The sequence below is a fragment of the Hesperophylax consimilis genome, chromosome 20, assembly GCF_061612785.1.
Source record: "Hesperophylax consimilis isolate HC1 chromosome 20, BYU_Hcon_1.0, whole genome shotgun sequence".
NCBI classification, from domain to species: Eukaryota; Metazoa; Arthropoda; class Insecta; order Trichoptera; family Limnephilidae; genus Hesperophylax; species Hesperophylax consimilis.
The window spans coordinates 15,470,857-15,487,946 of record NC_142855.1 but is presented as its reverse complement, the minus strand read 5'-3'; the positions used below and the strand labels follow the sequence as shown (position 1 = coordinate 15,487,946).

The window sequence follows — 17,090 nt, the reverse complement described above, 5'->3', positions numbered from 1 at the left end:
CCGTCCTAAATATTCTACATCTTAATACTCACCACTCTTCTAGACACAAGCGCCAGCTTCTATAGAAGAGGAACATTAAAAAATCAAAAGCAGTGAAAACTAATTGTATCAATTATTTTAGTTTTTAGTTATTAAATACAAAAGGTTCAAGATAACTATAAATGTTTCTTGGCTTTTTTTATTATTATATTTTACACACTTCACACAAATATAAGGCAAAAAAGTCTTAACTGCTTTATAGCAGTTTGTCTAACGGGTTCTTTACATTAAATCTTATTATAATGAGTTTACAGTTACATTTTTACAATTATATGTATAAAACAAAAAATTAAAAATTTTACAGAAATATAGCAAAAGAAAATTATGGAAAACATAAATAAAATTTTTAAAAGTCTTTAGAATAATATATAATTGTAAGCTAATACAAATGAATTGTTTCAGTGCGCCAAGTCTTCAGTAATTTCACCAATTGTTTGTTTTGGGCACAGTTTTTAATTTCCGCAGGTAACTTATTAAAACAACTGAGAATCATATAGTTTAACGTTCTTTGTCCATATTTATTTGTATGCTTAGGTACAATAAGTACTTCATTAAAGTTAAAACGAGTATTATGATTGTGTTCTAGCCTGTTTATATATAAGGGGTTATTTATGTGCTGATATATAATTTTGTACCACAGAATTACTCTCACTGAAAGAATTTTGAGACTCTGATAGAAGTATGGAATACTAAACCTTTCTTTGTAGAAATTTTTTTCAATGAATTTTGCAAATTGAACATGGTCGATGTTAGTTTTACAGGAAAATCCCCCAGCTGTTCTTCCATGCCTTATAACAGATTCAGCTAGAGATAAATAAATTATTCGAAGTGTGCAGATTGGAACAAAAAAATTTAGTTTATACAATCTGCTTACAATTGATCTTAGTCGTGCACAAAGTTTGTTTATTTGTAAACCCCACTTGAAAAAGCAATCAACATTTGTAAGCAATTTAAAAAACTTTATCGATTATTTATATTTAGTAGATTATATGTCGATTGGTATAACTAATTTGACGGCCAGCATAGTCCAGTGGTAACGCATTGGACTGCCATTCCGAAGGTCGCGGGTTCGAACCCGGCGTGCGCAAATAAATTTTATTTGATTAATTTGTGTTATTTCACAATTAATTAATTAAAAATAATATATAGTATATTTGCGGCACGTTCCAGAGTGGAAGATACTACCAGTATCGCCCTGGTGTAAGAATTAATACCCATTCAGAATTGAAACGTTGCTCCAAATGGCTTTAGCCGTGTTTAGTGACTAGATCTGAATAGCCAGGTACTTCCCCACCTTCCTCTTTCCCTTCCCCACTTACCTTCAGCCTCACAACATCCCCCAATTGGGGATGCCATAGTCTCACTGGCTCCAGACGGGAGCAGTTGGGACTCTTGTGAGGTATTCACTATAAAAAAAAAAAAAAAAAACTAAAATCTGAAAGAATCTGCTTTCAAAAACAGTCAATTTATCTGGAAAAGAATGTAAAAAAACTATATTTAACTAATTTTCGTGAAAATCGTCACATAGTCACTCTACTTGATATTAAGGCGATGCCATACGTAGTAATGCAAAATCATGTGTTTTTGGTTTGAAAATTTGGTCGCCTAGAAATGTTTCAGGTGCTTTAATTAAATACTGCGAGTAGAATACATCTTGACCTTTGAAATAATCGAGTATTTTTTATATAAGTCTTTTTATAAGCCCAGAAAAAAATAATATATAAGTCCTATGAAAACTGCTTTAAAGTTCAAAATCTACTACTTACGAACCCATTTTCGGTTATGATTTTATTGTATAATGTGGCAAATTAAGTTATTTATAAAATGATCGAAATTTTTTTTAATATTTATGCCTGAACATCTACAAAATAAAATAAAAGGCACTTTTTGGCCATGTTCTTTTCTTGCATAAATCAAAACAACGTGTTGAACGGGAATTGAAACCTTATCGCCATCTACGTAAGGGTTGTTATTGATAGCGGCTCAATTTGAAATATTACACGACGTAGTGCATCGCCTTAATGTGTTTGATTATTAAATTTTCTTCTTCCAGCTGCAAACAAAGACGGTATAGATTTTATCTCCAAGAATGAAGAGGAGTGGCTCGATGACGAAGTAGCCGCACTCGACGATGAAACGGGGCTCGATGTCGACAATAGCGATGACGATGAAAAGCCGCTCGTGAAGCCAAGACCCAGCAAAGTGGCCGAGGAACGGAGCAAGGGAAGGAGATTGAAGAAAAAAAAGCCTAAATTACTGTGAGTTCATTTTTTTTTTATCTGATACCATGCAATATATGGTATTGCTTTTTGCTGATGACATTAAGCTATACAAAAAAATAACTGATGTAAATCTTTGCCAAATACAACAGTCAAATATTAGGACGGGTTGTTTCGGAGAATTTGAACAATTCATCAAATTTCAATGTTCATTTTCAAGTTCTGTGAAAGATATTTTCAAGTTCTGTTTTTATTTCAGTTTGGTCAAGCAACTAGCCTATAGTAATATAATAACAGAACTTCAATAAAACTTTCACAGAACCCGAAAACGAACGTTGAAATTTGATGAATTGTTCAAATTCTCCGAAACAACCCCTCCTTAGTAAGTTTAAAGATTTTTAAATATAGAAAAATGCAAAACCTTGACTTTCTGCAGAAATAAAATCCTGTTTTATTTGAATATTCCATTAACAATACAGCTTTAGAAAGAGTCACGGAAATGAGAGATGTCGGAATTATTTTGGATGAATAACTAAGTTTCGCCAATCATATCCACCAAATTGTAAACAAAGGCATGAAAACACTAGGCTTCGTATTAATAAGAACAACTAAAAACTTTAGCCATTAAACTGTTATAAATATCTCTAGTTAGAAGCATAATTGAATATAACTCAGTAGTTTGGTCTCCCTCTTACAAAATCCACATCAATAACATGTTTTATAAATTTTAAATTAAATATCCCATTAGAAGACTTACAATATCATTTCTTATTAACCCTAGATAACTAAACTGTTTTCATTGTTTCATTGTAACTACACTTTCGTCTAGTGGACTACGCAATAAAACACTAGAAATAAATCATTTAATTAAGATAGGAACTTGTTACATGGCACAAAAGTAAGGTTTATAATGAACAAATTAATATCAGTCTACACAGTGACCACAAATAGTCTTTCTAAATCTGGTGCAACGGTGTTTGGTCATCCTTGGATGGACACAGGTAGCTAATTTTACACACGTTTGACGTAGATGGAACCGGAGCTTCTATTGTAGAAGATTCGCCAACATTAACAATAAATATATGAATGTACGTACCTTAAAAATAAAAATTGTTGTTGTAACTAAAGTTTCGTCCAGCGGACGACGAGATGGTCATAGGGCACGTCCTAGTATGCGTGTGGCCGCAATCGCGTCACGTGCTGCACTGTTTACTCAAATTAGGAAGGTAATGAAAGAGTCAAGGTCGGGGAGCGGGGGGAAGTAGGTGATTTAGAATTTCGCCGAGTAGCGCGTCGTCGCCTCAACGAGCGATTAGTTATCTAGGGTTAAATACTCTAAAAATACACACATTGGAAGACAGGCGTAAAATAAACGACTTAACATTTTTATTCAAAATTCTAAACTCTAAATTCGACTGTTGCGAACTTCTGCAACTCATAAACTTATGAATACCTACAATAACAACACGACAAAATACACTATTCTACTGCAGCATACATAAGTGCAATTACATTGCAAACTCCCCAATACAACGGTTTCACACTATGGGAAACCAATACTTAGGTGGTGTCGATATATTTAATATTAACATGTAAAAGATTTATTCTGAAACTATTCCTTAATAGAAGTTGTATTTTTGTAAACCAGTCAAATCGCTGTATTTTTTTTTCTTGCATATAATATTATTTTTATTATTTATTTCTTATTTGAATAGTCAGGTATTTAACAACCATCTCTTCACCATCTCCTTCCCTTCCCCAGTAAGCCGTGCAACTTACCCCGATTGGGGATGCAATAGTCTCACTGACGGCCGTTGTTCCCAACTTTTCGAAGGATCAATCTCAGACTCCGATCAGCCAAGTAATTTGTTCAATAACATTCGATTCGCCTGTTTCCAAACAGCTTTACCATTGATTATTCTAAGTGGCCCCGCCCACTTTCATAGACAATAAAATGACATCAAAGCAAAAACTTTCAATGTTAAATTAATATTGATGAATTGATTATTGTGTTTATTATTAATGCATTTAATTTTTGTTACATAAACCGATATTTTATATATTATTTACCTGGCGTATGTAATAGGTTAAAAATAAAGTATGTGCTTGACTTTAATGCCATCGTGTCTTGGCGTCCCGAATATTTTTCACTCTGTCGACACTTTTCATAAGTAGTCATTTACTGAGGCAGGCTTAATAAAGTAGTTTGCCTTCCTTAAATTGGTAGATCGCTCAGTTGTCACCTTTCCGTTGGAAAGAGCGTAGTTGTGTTCTTGAGCAGCGTTGAGCCAAAATTTCGGCTTAACTGTTGATCAGTAGGATTGGGAACAGCGGCCGTTAGTCTGAGAATTTAGGACATTTAGGAGTTGACATGACAGCGAATATGTACTTACTAGTGGACTCGTAGATCTCCAACTTCTTCCCCCATTCACTATTGTATACCACAATGTTGCTGTTAAATACTACATTACATTGACTTTAATTCGACTCCGTATCTCTTTCGAATCTCTGGCTGAATTTTTATACGTATATAGACTAGCGCAGATCCATGAAAAATCATGGCATGGTTTGAATTCTTGACACATCGTAAACGACAATCAATAATTTTATGTTAAAATATAAGTACAGGGTTATCCAATAAGAGGTGTTATTTTGAATAGCTCGCTATTTCGGTAGATGTTACTTTTGAAGCTGTCATTTTTTGACATTTGACAAGTAGAAACTACGCAATTAATAAAAATAGAACGATACACGCTTCAACAACGCATTGAAATTATTAAAATTCACTCGAGTGAATCAAATGCAAATCATTTTGAGTGATGAGGTCCATTTCCACCTCGGTGGCTTCGTCAACAAGCAAAATTGTCGTATCTGGGGCTCGGAAAACCCGAGAGTTATTGTTGAAAAGCCTCTCTATCCTCAATGTGTGACTGTTTGGTACGGTTTATGGTCCGGCGGAGTCATTGGACCTTACTTTTTCGAAAATGAGGCTGGAGCAACAGTTACGGTGAATGGATTGCGCTATCGAGAGATGATTAATGATTTTTTATGGCCGGAATTGGATGGTATTGATCTGGACAACGTTTACTTTCAACAAGACGGCGCTACGTGCCACACAAGCAACGAAATCATTGATCTTTTACGGGAAAAGTTTCTTTGAATATCAAAATAACACCTCTTATTGGAAAACCCTATATTAAAGTAAATATTTTTTTTTCCGATAGCCAATTTTTCACCATATATTTAACCTTATTCATAGATTTACATTGCTTTATAGTGTCAGGTAATAAATTAAATATCTTCGGTATGTTGTATTCAAACGTTCTCTCTCCGTATTTATTATTAAATTTCGTAACTATTAACCAGTCATTGCGCATGAATCTAGTACTGTATTTATGTTCTAATTTTTCTTTATGCTGCGCGGTAAATATATACTGAATTATGATTTTTTGCCATAGAATAGCCTTAACAGGTAAAATTTTGGCACTCTGAAACAGCAACAGTGTATTATGTCTCACTTTAAAAATATTAGGAACGACTAGTGATTTTACAATTGCGTTTTGTACAACTTGGACTTGTTTCAGATTGGTTATAGTAGTATTTCCCCATATGGTTAATCCATATCTTATAATAGATTCTGCCAAAATTGTATATAAAAAATAGCAAGTCAGTGGAAATTATTCTCTTTTATAATTTAAGATTATTCATTCCTACTTGTACATGAATATTGTAATGTGGTTTCCAGACGGGAGAATTGTACTCAAGTTGAATTCTATCGAAGGCAAAATATAACATTTTAATCATAGACATATGAATATTAGTAGACCTGCCCTAAGTGATTAAAAGCGTATTATTCCCCACTCCCCATACCGGTTCCATTGGAGCCGGCTGGGCTCGCGTATGGCTTCCCGTGAATCTTGAGAATGTGACGTCATCATTCTTGTTCGAACTAGCGTCGAGCTATGGTCGAGGCATTTTATGAAATAACACGGCAAAATAATGGCATGTGATATGAAAACTTGTAAAAATAGATGTGAAAAAGAGAATAAACCCAATTGTCGTATAACATTCCATATGTAAGCATCATTTTAAGCTTATTCACGTCGTATAATATGAATCAGTTGTAGAAACATATACTATCACATCGAGCCAACATTGGTCGAATGTAGCGATTCTCAAGTGTGCGCATCGTTGCTACTGGGAAGTAAATTATAACTAAAAAAATTTAAATTATAACTAAAAAAACACTTATAAAAGTGTCTTAACTAAATACTTAAAGAAAATATACGACTCTGAAAATAGAAGAAATTTTTTTTTGACGATTTTGGACTTCGCAAATTTGTTCATAACGTGGCGAGTAATTTGCGCTCCCATGTAAAAATGTCTATTCATTCAAAAGCAGATTTTACTTTTAAGAACTAAATGGTGATATTATAATGCGAGATGCCTATATACTGTCAGATTGATTTACTGACGAATCACAGTCAGCTTTACCCCCTTCGTTCTTCAACAGTTGATTTTACCCCTCACCTTTAATTTCTAGTCTATATATTCATATGTCTGTGATTTTAATTCACTTAGGACGGGTTGATTCGAAGAATCATTCGAATTCTTCAAATTTCAAAGTTAATTTTCAAGTTCTGTGAAAGATTTTTTTCAAGTTCTGTTATTATTTCAGTTCTGTCAAGCTACTAGCCTATAATAATATAATAACAGAACTTGAAAAAATGTTTGACAGAACCTGAAAATGAACATTGAAATTTGATGAATTGTTCAAATTCTCTATTTTTAATTTTGCTAAATTTTAATTGAGATAATTCTTTTATTTTTAGTAAAATTCAAAAGGCAGGAAAAAAAGAAGAAGAAGATGGTAGCGGAAAGAAAAAGACTCCTTTTAAGAAGTACAAGAGAAAAGAGGAGTTACCGTATAAGCTGGAGAAGACAGACCTGGAGTGCAAGTAAGTTACATTATCTTTTATACTTTTTCTAACTAACTTCAGTTGGTCAAAAGATTCTATCACTTGAACACCAGTGGCGGTCGGTGACTTTTAGTAGAAGGGATGCTGGACATCATATGTTTATCTTCTTCTTTATGTGCCGTATCAGGTCCCCCCGACGTTGGCGATCACTCTTGAAAATGTCTCCTTGTCTTGCGCTGCCCGGAATAGCTCCTCCACACTTGCCGGTCCACTCTCGTATATTTCGCAGCCAAGACATTTGTCTCCTACCAGGCCCTCTGCGACCCTCTATCTTGCCTTTCAATATTAACTGGAGCAAGTGATACTTCTCCCCTCGAAGTACATGACCCAGATATGAAATTTTCCTGATTTTTATTAATCTAAGCAGTTCTCTCTCTGCTCTAGCCCGCCTGAGAATTTCTGTGTTGGTGATCATGTCGGTCCATGGGACTTTGAGTATTCTCCGGTGAAGCCACATTTCAAAAGCCTCTAACCTGTTCATGGTATTTACTTTCAAGGTCCATGTTTCACATCCATACAACAAGACCGACCACACATAACATTTTAGCATTCTCTGCCTTAGTTTTAAGCTGATATTATCATTGCAGAAGAGGGATTTCATTTTGTTTATACTCGTACTTAATATCAAATATGCACATCTAGACGCTAGCCCACGAACAAGATACAATTAGCTACCGTCTAAAATTATCTCCATAAATCCATTAAGCTCCATAACTCAATATTTCCAGTATCAGAATAAGTTTTTTTTCCGCAAATGGCCGAGACACAAAACTTTTTCGCATTAATGATTCAATTATACAACCACACAATTCACTATTATCATTTACTCATTGGCAAAGTATCCATCTTATTTTTGGTATTAATTTTTATTTATTTAAATTATGATTAAAAAGAAAATCGCAGGTTAATAATTTTGAATAAGAATTGGACTTCAGTATTCAAGCTCAAAGCAAACTGTCAAAGCAGCGCGCGCATACAATCCAATAGATTAGTAATAGAGTATACGATTCTGTGCATTATACATATGAGCATTAAAGACGGTTTTTGTACGTTGGATGCTGTCATTAATATTGTATGTTGACGAAGATATTTCCTTGCGGGCCTCAGTGCGCATGCGCGGAAAGAACATATGTTCTAGCATTTTGGATACGGTTAGAGCCATATCCAACTAAAGTGATGAACAACACTGCGCCTCGTATAAACGAACAACTGTCAGATACAAACAATATGGCGATTGCAAAAGGTTCAAAGTGATGTTAGAACCTTGAAAAATAAATGGAACTTCGTCACACAAGTATCTACAAAATTGTTTTGATCAAAATTGCTCTAAGGGTTGACATTTTTTTAAATTTTTTTTTTTATATTTACTCCACACAGGAGGCCCTGAAGAAAATAATTTCCCTCAGAGCCTATGTCATCTTTGGGGATGCTGTGTGGAGGGTCTTTTTGTGGAGAGGAAGGAGTGAACATGGGTCCTTAATCGTAGAAGCTACCCTTTCTCATGTGACAAATGTCAACCGTGTACAAATGTTGGGCGCGCGTTTGGCGTGTATCCCGACTACGCACCGGTGCCGAAGGGATCAATGACGCTAGTTCCTCAGAGCATCTTCCATTGTAATACCGATAGAATAAGGACAGCATACCTACCTGACGCCTGTGCTCTAAAGATTGCAGTCCCTTTGTTAAGATTGGGGAATCTATCAAACGGACCGCCCGTTTTTGCACAGAGTTAAGGGTTTTTTTCAGGTATTTAGTATTGACATGGTAGATAAGTTGGCTGGAACTAGCTGAGGATGCAAGACCAAAACTTTCAGTTGCCTGAGTTTTCCCAGCAGCTCAATACTGTGCTCCAATCTGGGTTAAAAGCGCCCACGCTTCCATGGTCGACGTTCAGTTTAATGCCACAATGCGGACCTTTTAGCAGGACTTTAAAATCTTCTCTTCTTCTTTGACTCGCAAATTGCAAATTTAACTCTGCCAAATATCAGGCGAGATTATTGCAACACTAAGGGAATACAATATATCTCTTGCAATATCTTTACACAATGATATCGTCTCTCACCTTGCATTCCGCTTGACGTTCCGAAAACCTTTCCGAATGGAAGGAGATCCTCTGATTACCTCTCACTCCAGAAGATAGGTGGAAACTTGAGTGGCAATTAGGGAATGCAAATCTCGCGAGATTGGGGCTCAAGCGAGATCCCGCGAGTTTATGAATCTAGTACCGCGAGATCTCGGCAATTTCGAGATCTCGCGAGATTGGCAGTCTTGTGTGTTTATTTTTGCAAATAATCACAATATTTGAATAAATTAGGAAAAAAATAATAAAAACTATAAATATTATAAGATAAACATTTATTTTCACGAATAGACTATTAGAAATTACACATTAATTAACAAAATATACCAATCAAATGAAAAATTTGTTCAGTTCAAATCACAAGCCATTATTAGGAATTATTTAGAAAATAGCTCCTTAACCACTCGGAACATTAGAACGTCAAAAGACGTAAATAAGATAATAGCGGTCAAGACATTAGTACGTCTTTTCACGTAAACGCGTGAGATTTTACAAAAATCGATTTATTTCCATCACTAGTATACGGATTGCCATGATTTAAAAAACAGAGTATCGATAATGAATAACGCTACGCGTCTGCATTCAAGAATATCTATGGAATCTAGAGGTGCATTATCTAAGTCGATTGGATTTGTCATCTTGTTCGTTCATAATTTATTGCGTTTCTATATAATTTATTAAAAATATTTTAGTTTGGACGGTTAATATTTTGAGGTGACTAATAGTTTTTAATTATATTTCTTCAATATATAAAGTGTTATTTCTTTATGATACTCAGAAAAAAGTACATTTTTCACAGCTTTGAAATAATGGTCAGCGATTTTTACATATTTTTGACGTTTTCAGAAAATGTATATTTAGAAACGCAAATATTTACGTATAACAAAACAATACGATAGTGAATTTCATAATCTTTCCAAAACATTTTATAGAATGAGGCTACGTTTCCCAAAACGTGAGTTATGAAGCTTTTAACAAAACTCGTGAATAACACAAAAATTTTCGCGTTTTGACAGTTCGCAAAGGAACACAAAGTAAATAAAAGTCCTTTTCTGAGAGGTTAAGAAGCACAAAATGTCCAAAGAATCGTCTGCTAAACGGCTTCTTATTTTGTTGGCCAGATAACCAGCCGCTGAGAAAGCCCTTTCGGATTCAACGCTAGTTGGAACCACAGATCTCAGGCAATTATCCACAAACTGTAAAAGTTCGCCTTTTGACCCCCCGGACTCGTATAAATTCATTTCCTTAGAGAATTCGTAGTTAGTTTTCTGTCTCTAGCTTCTTTGAACGCAGCAGTCAATGTTTCCTGAAGTTCTTCTTGCAATGAAATACTCTTGCGTGTCTCAGATAGAGATGAAAGCGGATCATTATCGTCATCATCAAATTCAGCTATATCATTAGCGGTGGCAGCTGATGTTGATGCGATCGACCAAGATGGATCTGAATTTGTCAGACTGTATTGCGGATGCAAACGCTCTATAAGTGATTTAATTTCAGTTCGAATCACGTTTTTCGGAGGCAATTTAAATGTTCCGTCTTTCGCAAGCTCTTCTTTATCTGCTTGGTATTTAGCTGGATCTCTAATATACAACGAGCATGCGAGAACGAGATTGCATTCCCTAGTGGCAATCGGCCGACCTGAGAAGTGCTCATCTCATGAAACGACCCCACTGATAGACACCCTGATTCTAGTCCTCCATCAATATATGGATATATGGTGCTCCCATAGCCGCTATGTCCACATTATGCATGGAAAGAGTCAGAGTGTGAATGCGGTGGAGATCACCCAACGAATGCCTGCTCCGTTCATCCCCCGGTGGGATTGATGAGCTACACATGGCGACGCCTGAGGCCTTAGACTTGCTCGTAGACTTAGATATCATCCCCACCATACGAAAGAAGAAGTTGAACTTATATATAAATATATGGTGTTTTAGAATATGCGGCGAGACGTTTCCCGTGCACAAAGGCCTGCAGATGCACATGCCCGTACATTTCCCCAACCACATATGCGAGCAGTGTGGGCGTTGGTTCGCCACTCGCACGCAGCTCACCTGCCACACGGCCAGCCACACAACGGCCGTAGAGGCGTGCCCCATCTGCCCCGGCCGACTCTTCAAGGCCACCGGCTCTCTCAAGGCGCACATGCGGCGACACCAGGGACAGACTGACGTCTACAAGTTAGTATACATCGCCTATTAACTGAATACCGTGTCTCGGTCGCACGGCCGCCTCTTCAAGGCTTCCGGCTCTTGCGGCTACACCAGGCACGGGTTGACGGCTACTAGTTTGTATACAAACTAACCTAACCTTATCCTACTAAACATTACCTAATCTACCTGTCGTAACTAAGTTATTAGTAGATATGAAAATGAGACAGTTTCGAAAATCACAGCCAAAAATTCTCCAGTTATGATACTTCACGTTCTTATGCTCGTCAGCTGATATTTTACAATTTGTTCAAAAGCTGAAAAGGGCTGAAAATCGGCATCTGGCGGTGACCGTTCAAACGTCGACAAATTGCAAAATGGCGCTGATCGTCGATTTCACGTTACGCTTGTCAGATAGTCACATATTTTTCAAAAGTATCGTTTAACGTGGACCATTAAAATGTAACAATTACTCCATTATAAATATTAGTACTATAAACTGATGTTGAATTTGATTTGGCTCTGATTTTCGTTTGTCCGTTTCAGGTGTTCTGTCTGCCCGGAGCGTTTCTCTTCCTACAATGCGCGACGGCGCCATCTAGTGGCGACCCACGGCGAGGAGAACAAGAAATATGCGTGCAAACACTGCCCCAAACGGTTCTGCCTTCAGTCGCACCTTTCAGTGCACGTGCGCAGCATCCATCTTCAGGAGCGCACGCACATCTGCGCCCAGTGCGACTCATCGTTCTTTTCGCGGAGGGGGCTGCGATTTCACATGCTGAAACACACGGGGGAACGAGATTTTGAATGTCCCGTATGTAAGAAGCGCTACGGCAGGAAGTACACGCTTAAAGAACACCTGAAGATCCATACCGGGGAACGTGCACACACTTGTTACGTGTGTGGTAAAGCGTTCACTCAACGTTGCACGCTCAAGGGACATATGGTTGTGCACGAAAAAGAAATCAACGTGCAGACCAAATTTGAAGTTCTCTAGTTTTATACAAGTGAAGAATTACAAACTATTATTAATGTATTAGAAATAATATGTATTTACACGGTGTTCGGAAATTGGTGAATCTACATTAATTATCTACTACTTTTCAGAGCTATCAAAAGTTGTATCGATTCCATTCTTCTGCAGAATGATCTTGATTCTCTTGTCAAATGGTCGGAATTAAATAAATTACCCTTCAGCATCCAGAAATGCAGTGTAGTTACATTTACAAGATCCAAAGATACATTTCTATTCCCATATCACATTAATAAAAATATATTAACACGCAAAAACGAGATTCGTCATCTTCGAAGCAAATCTCTCTTTCAAATCCCACATATCTGACATTGTTTCCCGCGCCAACAAAATGCTTGGATTTGTTCTTCGTAATGCGAGATCATTTACTAATGGAATTGCAATACGGAGAACATATGAAGCACTTGTCTGCAGCATCCTGGAATACAGCTCCATTATTTGGGCCCCTTCTGAACAAAACCATATCTTAGAAATAGAAAAAGTACAAAAAAGGTTTGTTTATGCGTTACCTGTATATGAGGGAATATACATACTATCCATTCCTGTATCCATCCTTGTTCTTAACAGGAATGCTCGATTTCAATACATTATTAGGCAAACACTTTTTGAAGTTAATCTCTGGTTCAATACACAATCCGCCTATGTTGAAAGAGGTTAACTAACAATTATACTCGAGGGAGATCCCATGCACTCTTATATGCTCCGAAAGCGAGGACTTCTGCCTATCAGAACGCGCCAATAAACAGAGCGACTCAACTGCTTAACGATTCTGCATTAGCCATCGACATTTTCAATGTCACCTACAGACAATTCAGTAACTATCTTTTAACACATGTCACAAAATAGTAAAACTGCCTCTGTAAACTTTTTAATTTGTAATCTTCTCCATGATATATTGGTGTATAACCGTTTTATGGAACTTGAAAAAATAAATAAATTACATTTTGACTCGTAAATCGACCACATCGAAAAAAAAGAAAGGTTCTCTGTGATGTAGATTAAACAGTTTTCCGCTTGTACTATTAGTTTCCGGACACCGTGTAAATATATTATTTTGTGAATATCGTATAACCGAGTTTAAGAGCTTCCTTCTAACTGGAACCAGTGGGACTAAGGCCTCTCGGTCACCAAACCTTGATAACGATATTATCTACCACTCGGGAACGCGCTGCAATTATGTATTTTGTTTGTTTAAATCAGAGGTTCCCAAAGTGGTCTATATGGACCCCCAGGGGTCGATATCGGCATGCTGAGGGTCTATGTCAGCGAGAAAAAAATTTGGGGGTCCTCGAGATTCAAATGGGGGTACATACGAGCAGACCCCCATTTACCTCAAGTCAACATTTAGGAGTTTCGTAAATGACACAATAGACCTAACACAAATATAATAGACTGAGAAATTACTTATTTGATATTTGTATGTTTATATTTCGTAAAGTTGTTAATTGAGGTATATAAATAGAGTCTACGTTCCTTTTCTCGTCAGAATTAATATATTCAAGCAAAAAATTGCACATTGGAAGCCATGAATTTTTCTAGTTCCCCAACTTGTTTTTGAAAAACGTCCAGGGTAATAATGACGTTCAACATTTAAATGCACTTCACACAGACTTCAAAACTAAGTTTGAGGACATTTTGACTGTGGAAATGGAACGTTGAAGAATCGGATATCATGTGACAAGAAGAACTGACCGGAATAAGCACTGACAAAGAACTTGAGGGGCAGTTCTGTAGGGCCAGCTACAGAATGATATTCCCGTTGCTTATCCTGCTTCATTTTCATTTGGTGTAATACCTCACAAGGGTGCCCCTGTCTGCACAATGTAAAGACAGAGCAACTATACCGCCACCCGGTTGTTGGGCAGGCAAGGGAAGGGAATATTTTTACTAAAAAAATAAATGATTATCACATGGGACGTTAATAGTTTTAGGAAAATTCAATATTCGGCAGGCAGGGGGTCTACGGAAAAAATAAAATTTGGCAAGTGGTCTACGGGGCAAAAAAGTTTGGGAACCTCTGGTTTAAATGGTAACACATGAATTAAATAAAATTATTGCTCGTTTAGGGGATTCGAGTGCACGACCTCCGTATTTGTAGCCAAGAATTTTACACACTCGGAGGTCGTCACTATTTTGTGCAATATTATAAAAATATATGATGTATTTTTTATTATTTTTTGGATTCTCACACAATAAATAAGACATAACTAGTTTCTTCTTGTATGTAATATATTATTTAACCTTAAATATATATGGCAGTATATCGTATTTATCGTTTCATGTGATATATTTCAATGTAAAAGTTGCTGAAGAAAAAAATTGATAGAAGTGGGAACTATGCCGATTTGAAAGGAAGTCAATGTCTTGTAGTGATTTATTTTTGGGGTATTATGCCCTGTTGCCCTTCCTCCTTCTTTAGCCAACGTTTCAGACAGCTTGGTGATAATCTGGCGTGTAAATAGCACAGACCATCAGGGAATATTTTAAATCCCTATGAAACAAATGGATTGATCAATGAATTCACTCTGCAGGAGAAGACAACTTAAACCAGCCACCAAAATACATATGAACAGAAAGGCTCACCAGAAAATAGCACTCGCAATTGAGTTTTGCTCCTTGATCTTCAATCAGCACAAAATATATTTGAGTTCGCACTAGGAGATTATAATGTGTCACCAGCTCTCAAGAGAGTAGAATTATTAATGATGAATCAGCACATTGTAATAATACGCACTGCCGTGATTTGTGACATTTATTGTGACAAAAAAATATATTTCAATCATTTTTGTCTTAAATAGACCTCTTTTGACAAATAACACAATCCGGGATGAATCCAACTGATCAATGCAAAAGGTGACTGTAATTCGTTTATCATTCAACTGCAGAGCAAAATCTATCCAAAACTGATCGGAGATGTCTCTTTTGTCCATTATTATATTAAAAATTAATTAATTCATATATTTTTGTTATTTGTTTTTGGGGTGTTATGCCGTGTTGCGCTAACTCCTTCTTTAGCCAACGTTTCGGACAGCATTGCAGTGTCCATCATCAGAGAATGTGACTGATGATGGATACTGTAATGCTGTCCGGAACGTTAGCTGATTTCAGTAAATTCGTAATATTCTTAAAAAAATAACATTCCATCGAATATGTCAGAAAACTTATTAAATTATTGATATATGAATTTTGTGAATTTAGCCAAAGTTTCAGACAGCATCAGGGCATTATCTTTTTGTTTCACTTGATTTTGCCATGTCTTTCTCGGACGTCTACAACTTCTTCCACCATTTGCTACTGTATACCATATTGTTACCATTAAAAACTACATTACATCGACTTTAATTCGTCTAGGTATCTTATTTCAGTGCAGATATAATGCGTTAAGTCTTCCTCGGGCGTCCCCGAATTCTTCTACCATCTAAACACCTCTCTAAACACTCCTGGCACTAAAAAGAACAAATTTTGATATCTTTCCAGTAGATAGTTAAGTGTGCGTCTATAAGGCACACACATACGGACATTTCCTTTTATTTATACAGATGGAATTGGGATTGACAATCGAGTTGGAATTGACAATCGAGTTGGATTTGACAGTCGAGTTGGATTTGACAATCGAGTTGGAATTGACAATCGAGTTGGAATTGACAATGGAGGTGGAATTGGCAGTGGAATTACAATTGACTGTGGAATTGGAATTGACGATGGAATTGGAATTTATTGACAGTACTGTAATTGATAGTGGAACTGGAATTTACAGTGAAATTGTAATTTATTATCTGTTAAATGAAGAATTTTAACATCAGAAATTGATCTTATTTCTGGCACACAAAACACTTCTATTCAATGATAAAAGTCAATTGTATAAAGATTTAGAAATATGTTAAATTAAAAACAAATAATGAAATATGGATGAGTTTTTATTGAGATTGATGATTTTAAATATAGTTGATGCAAACACAGTACTTCCGCAGATGCATATATTTCTAATACAATTAAAAGTACCAACATAAAATTTAAAAAAAAATTCAATCAATAATCGTATAAACGCATTGTACCTTCTTGCTAAAAACAATACGCAGGCATAAGCAAGAAAATCTGTTTTTCAGTTATGCACCAATACACACAATCATGTTTGTGTTGGTTAGCTCAAAACTATCTGCGCGATGAAGAGGAAATTTGGAAAGTAAAAAATAACCCTTTGGTTCCTAAAATTAATAAAAATAAAATTATTTAAAAAATCTAAATTAGTAAGCAAAAATAAAAAATGTACATACCAAAAATTTTCAAATAATTATTAAAGGTGTTATGAAGCATAAAATATGATTTACGAAAATTTGAAACAGAAAAATCAGAAAAAGATATGGTCACATCTAGGACTCGAACCCTGGGCTCTTCCTCGGGCGTCCCCGACTCTTTCCACCTCTTTTTTCATGTAGTATTATAAAATCCACATTGTTTCTGTCAACCCCTCGGACTAATTTGTTCGCTTTGGGGACAGCTCATAAAGTTTTCATAGAAATTATTTTGTCTCCCTTACTGGCATGGTGAGAAATATGATCTAAACAGTGTTAGAAAGAGAAAACACCACGT

The 17,090-nt window shown here is 36.1% G+C and overlaps 1 protein-coding gene across 2 annotated transcripts in view; it reads left to right on the top strand.

Annotated features, from left to right (window-relative positions):
• The window catches only part of LOC149414181 (uncharacterized), a 37,578-nt gene that overhangs the window by 18,283 nt on the left and 2,205 nt on the right, over nt 1–17,090 (top strand). Inside the window, exons 3-6 of one of the 2 annotated variants that reach the window (XM_089644063.1) lie at nt 2,093–2,297; nt 7,091–7,216; nt 11,255–11,497; nt 12,014–13,030. In XM_089644063.1, the coding sequence (XP_089500189.1) occupies nt 2,093–2,297; nt 7,091–7,216; nt 11,255–11,497; nt 12,014–12,464 (1,025 nt within the window). In that variant the 3' untranslated portion in view covers nt 12,465–13,030. Of the gene's footprint in view, nt 1–2,092; nt 2,298–7,090; nt 7,217–11,254; nt 11,498–12,013; nt 13,031–17,090 lie in introns of those variants that run through there. The other variant, XM_089644061.1, reaches the window with a different exon arrangement.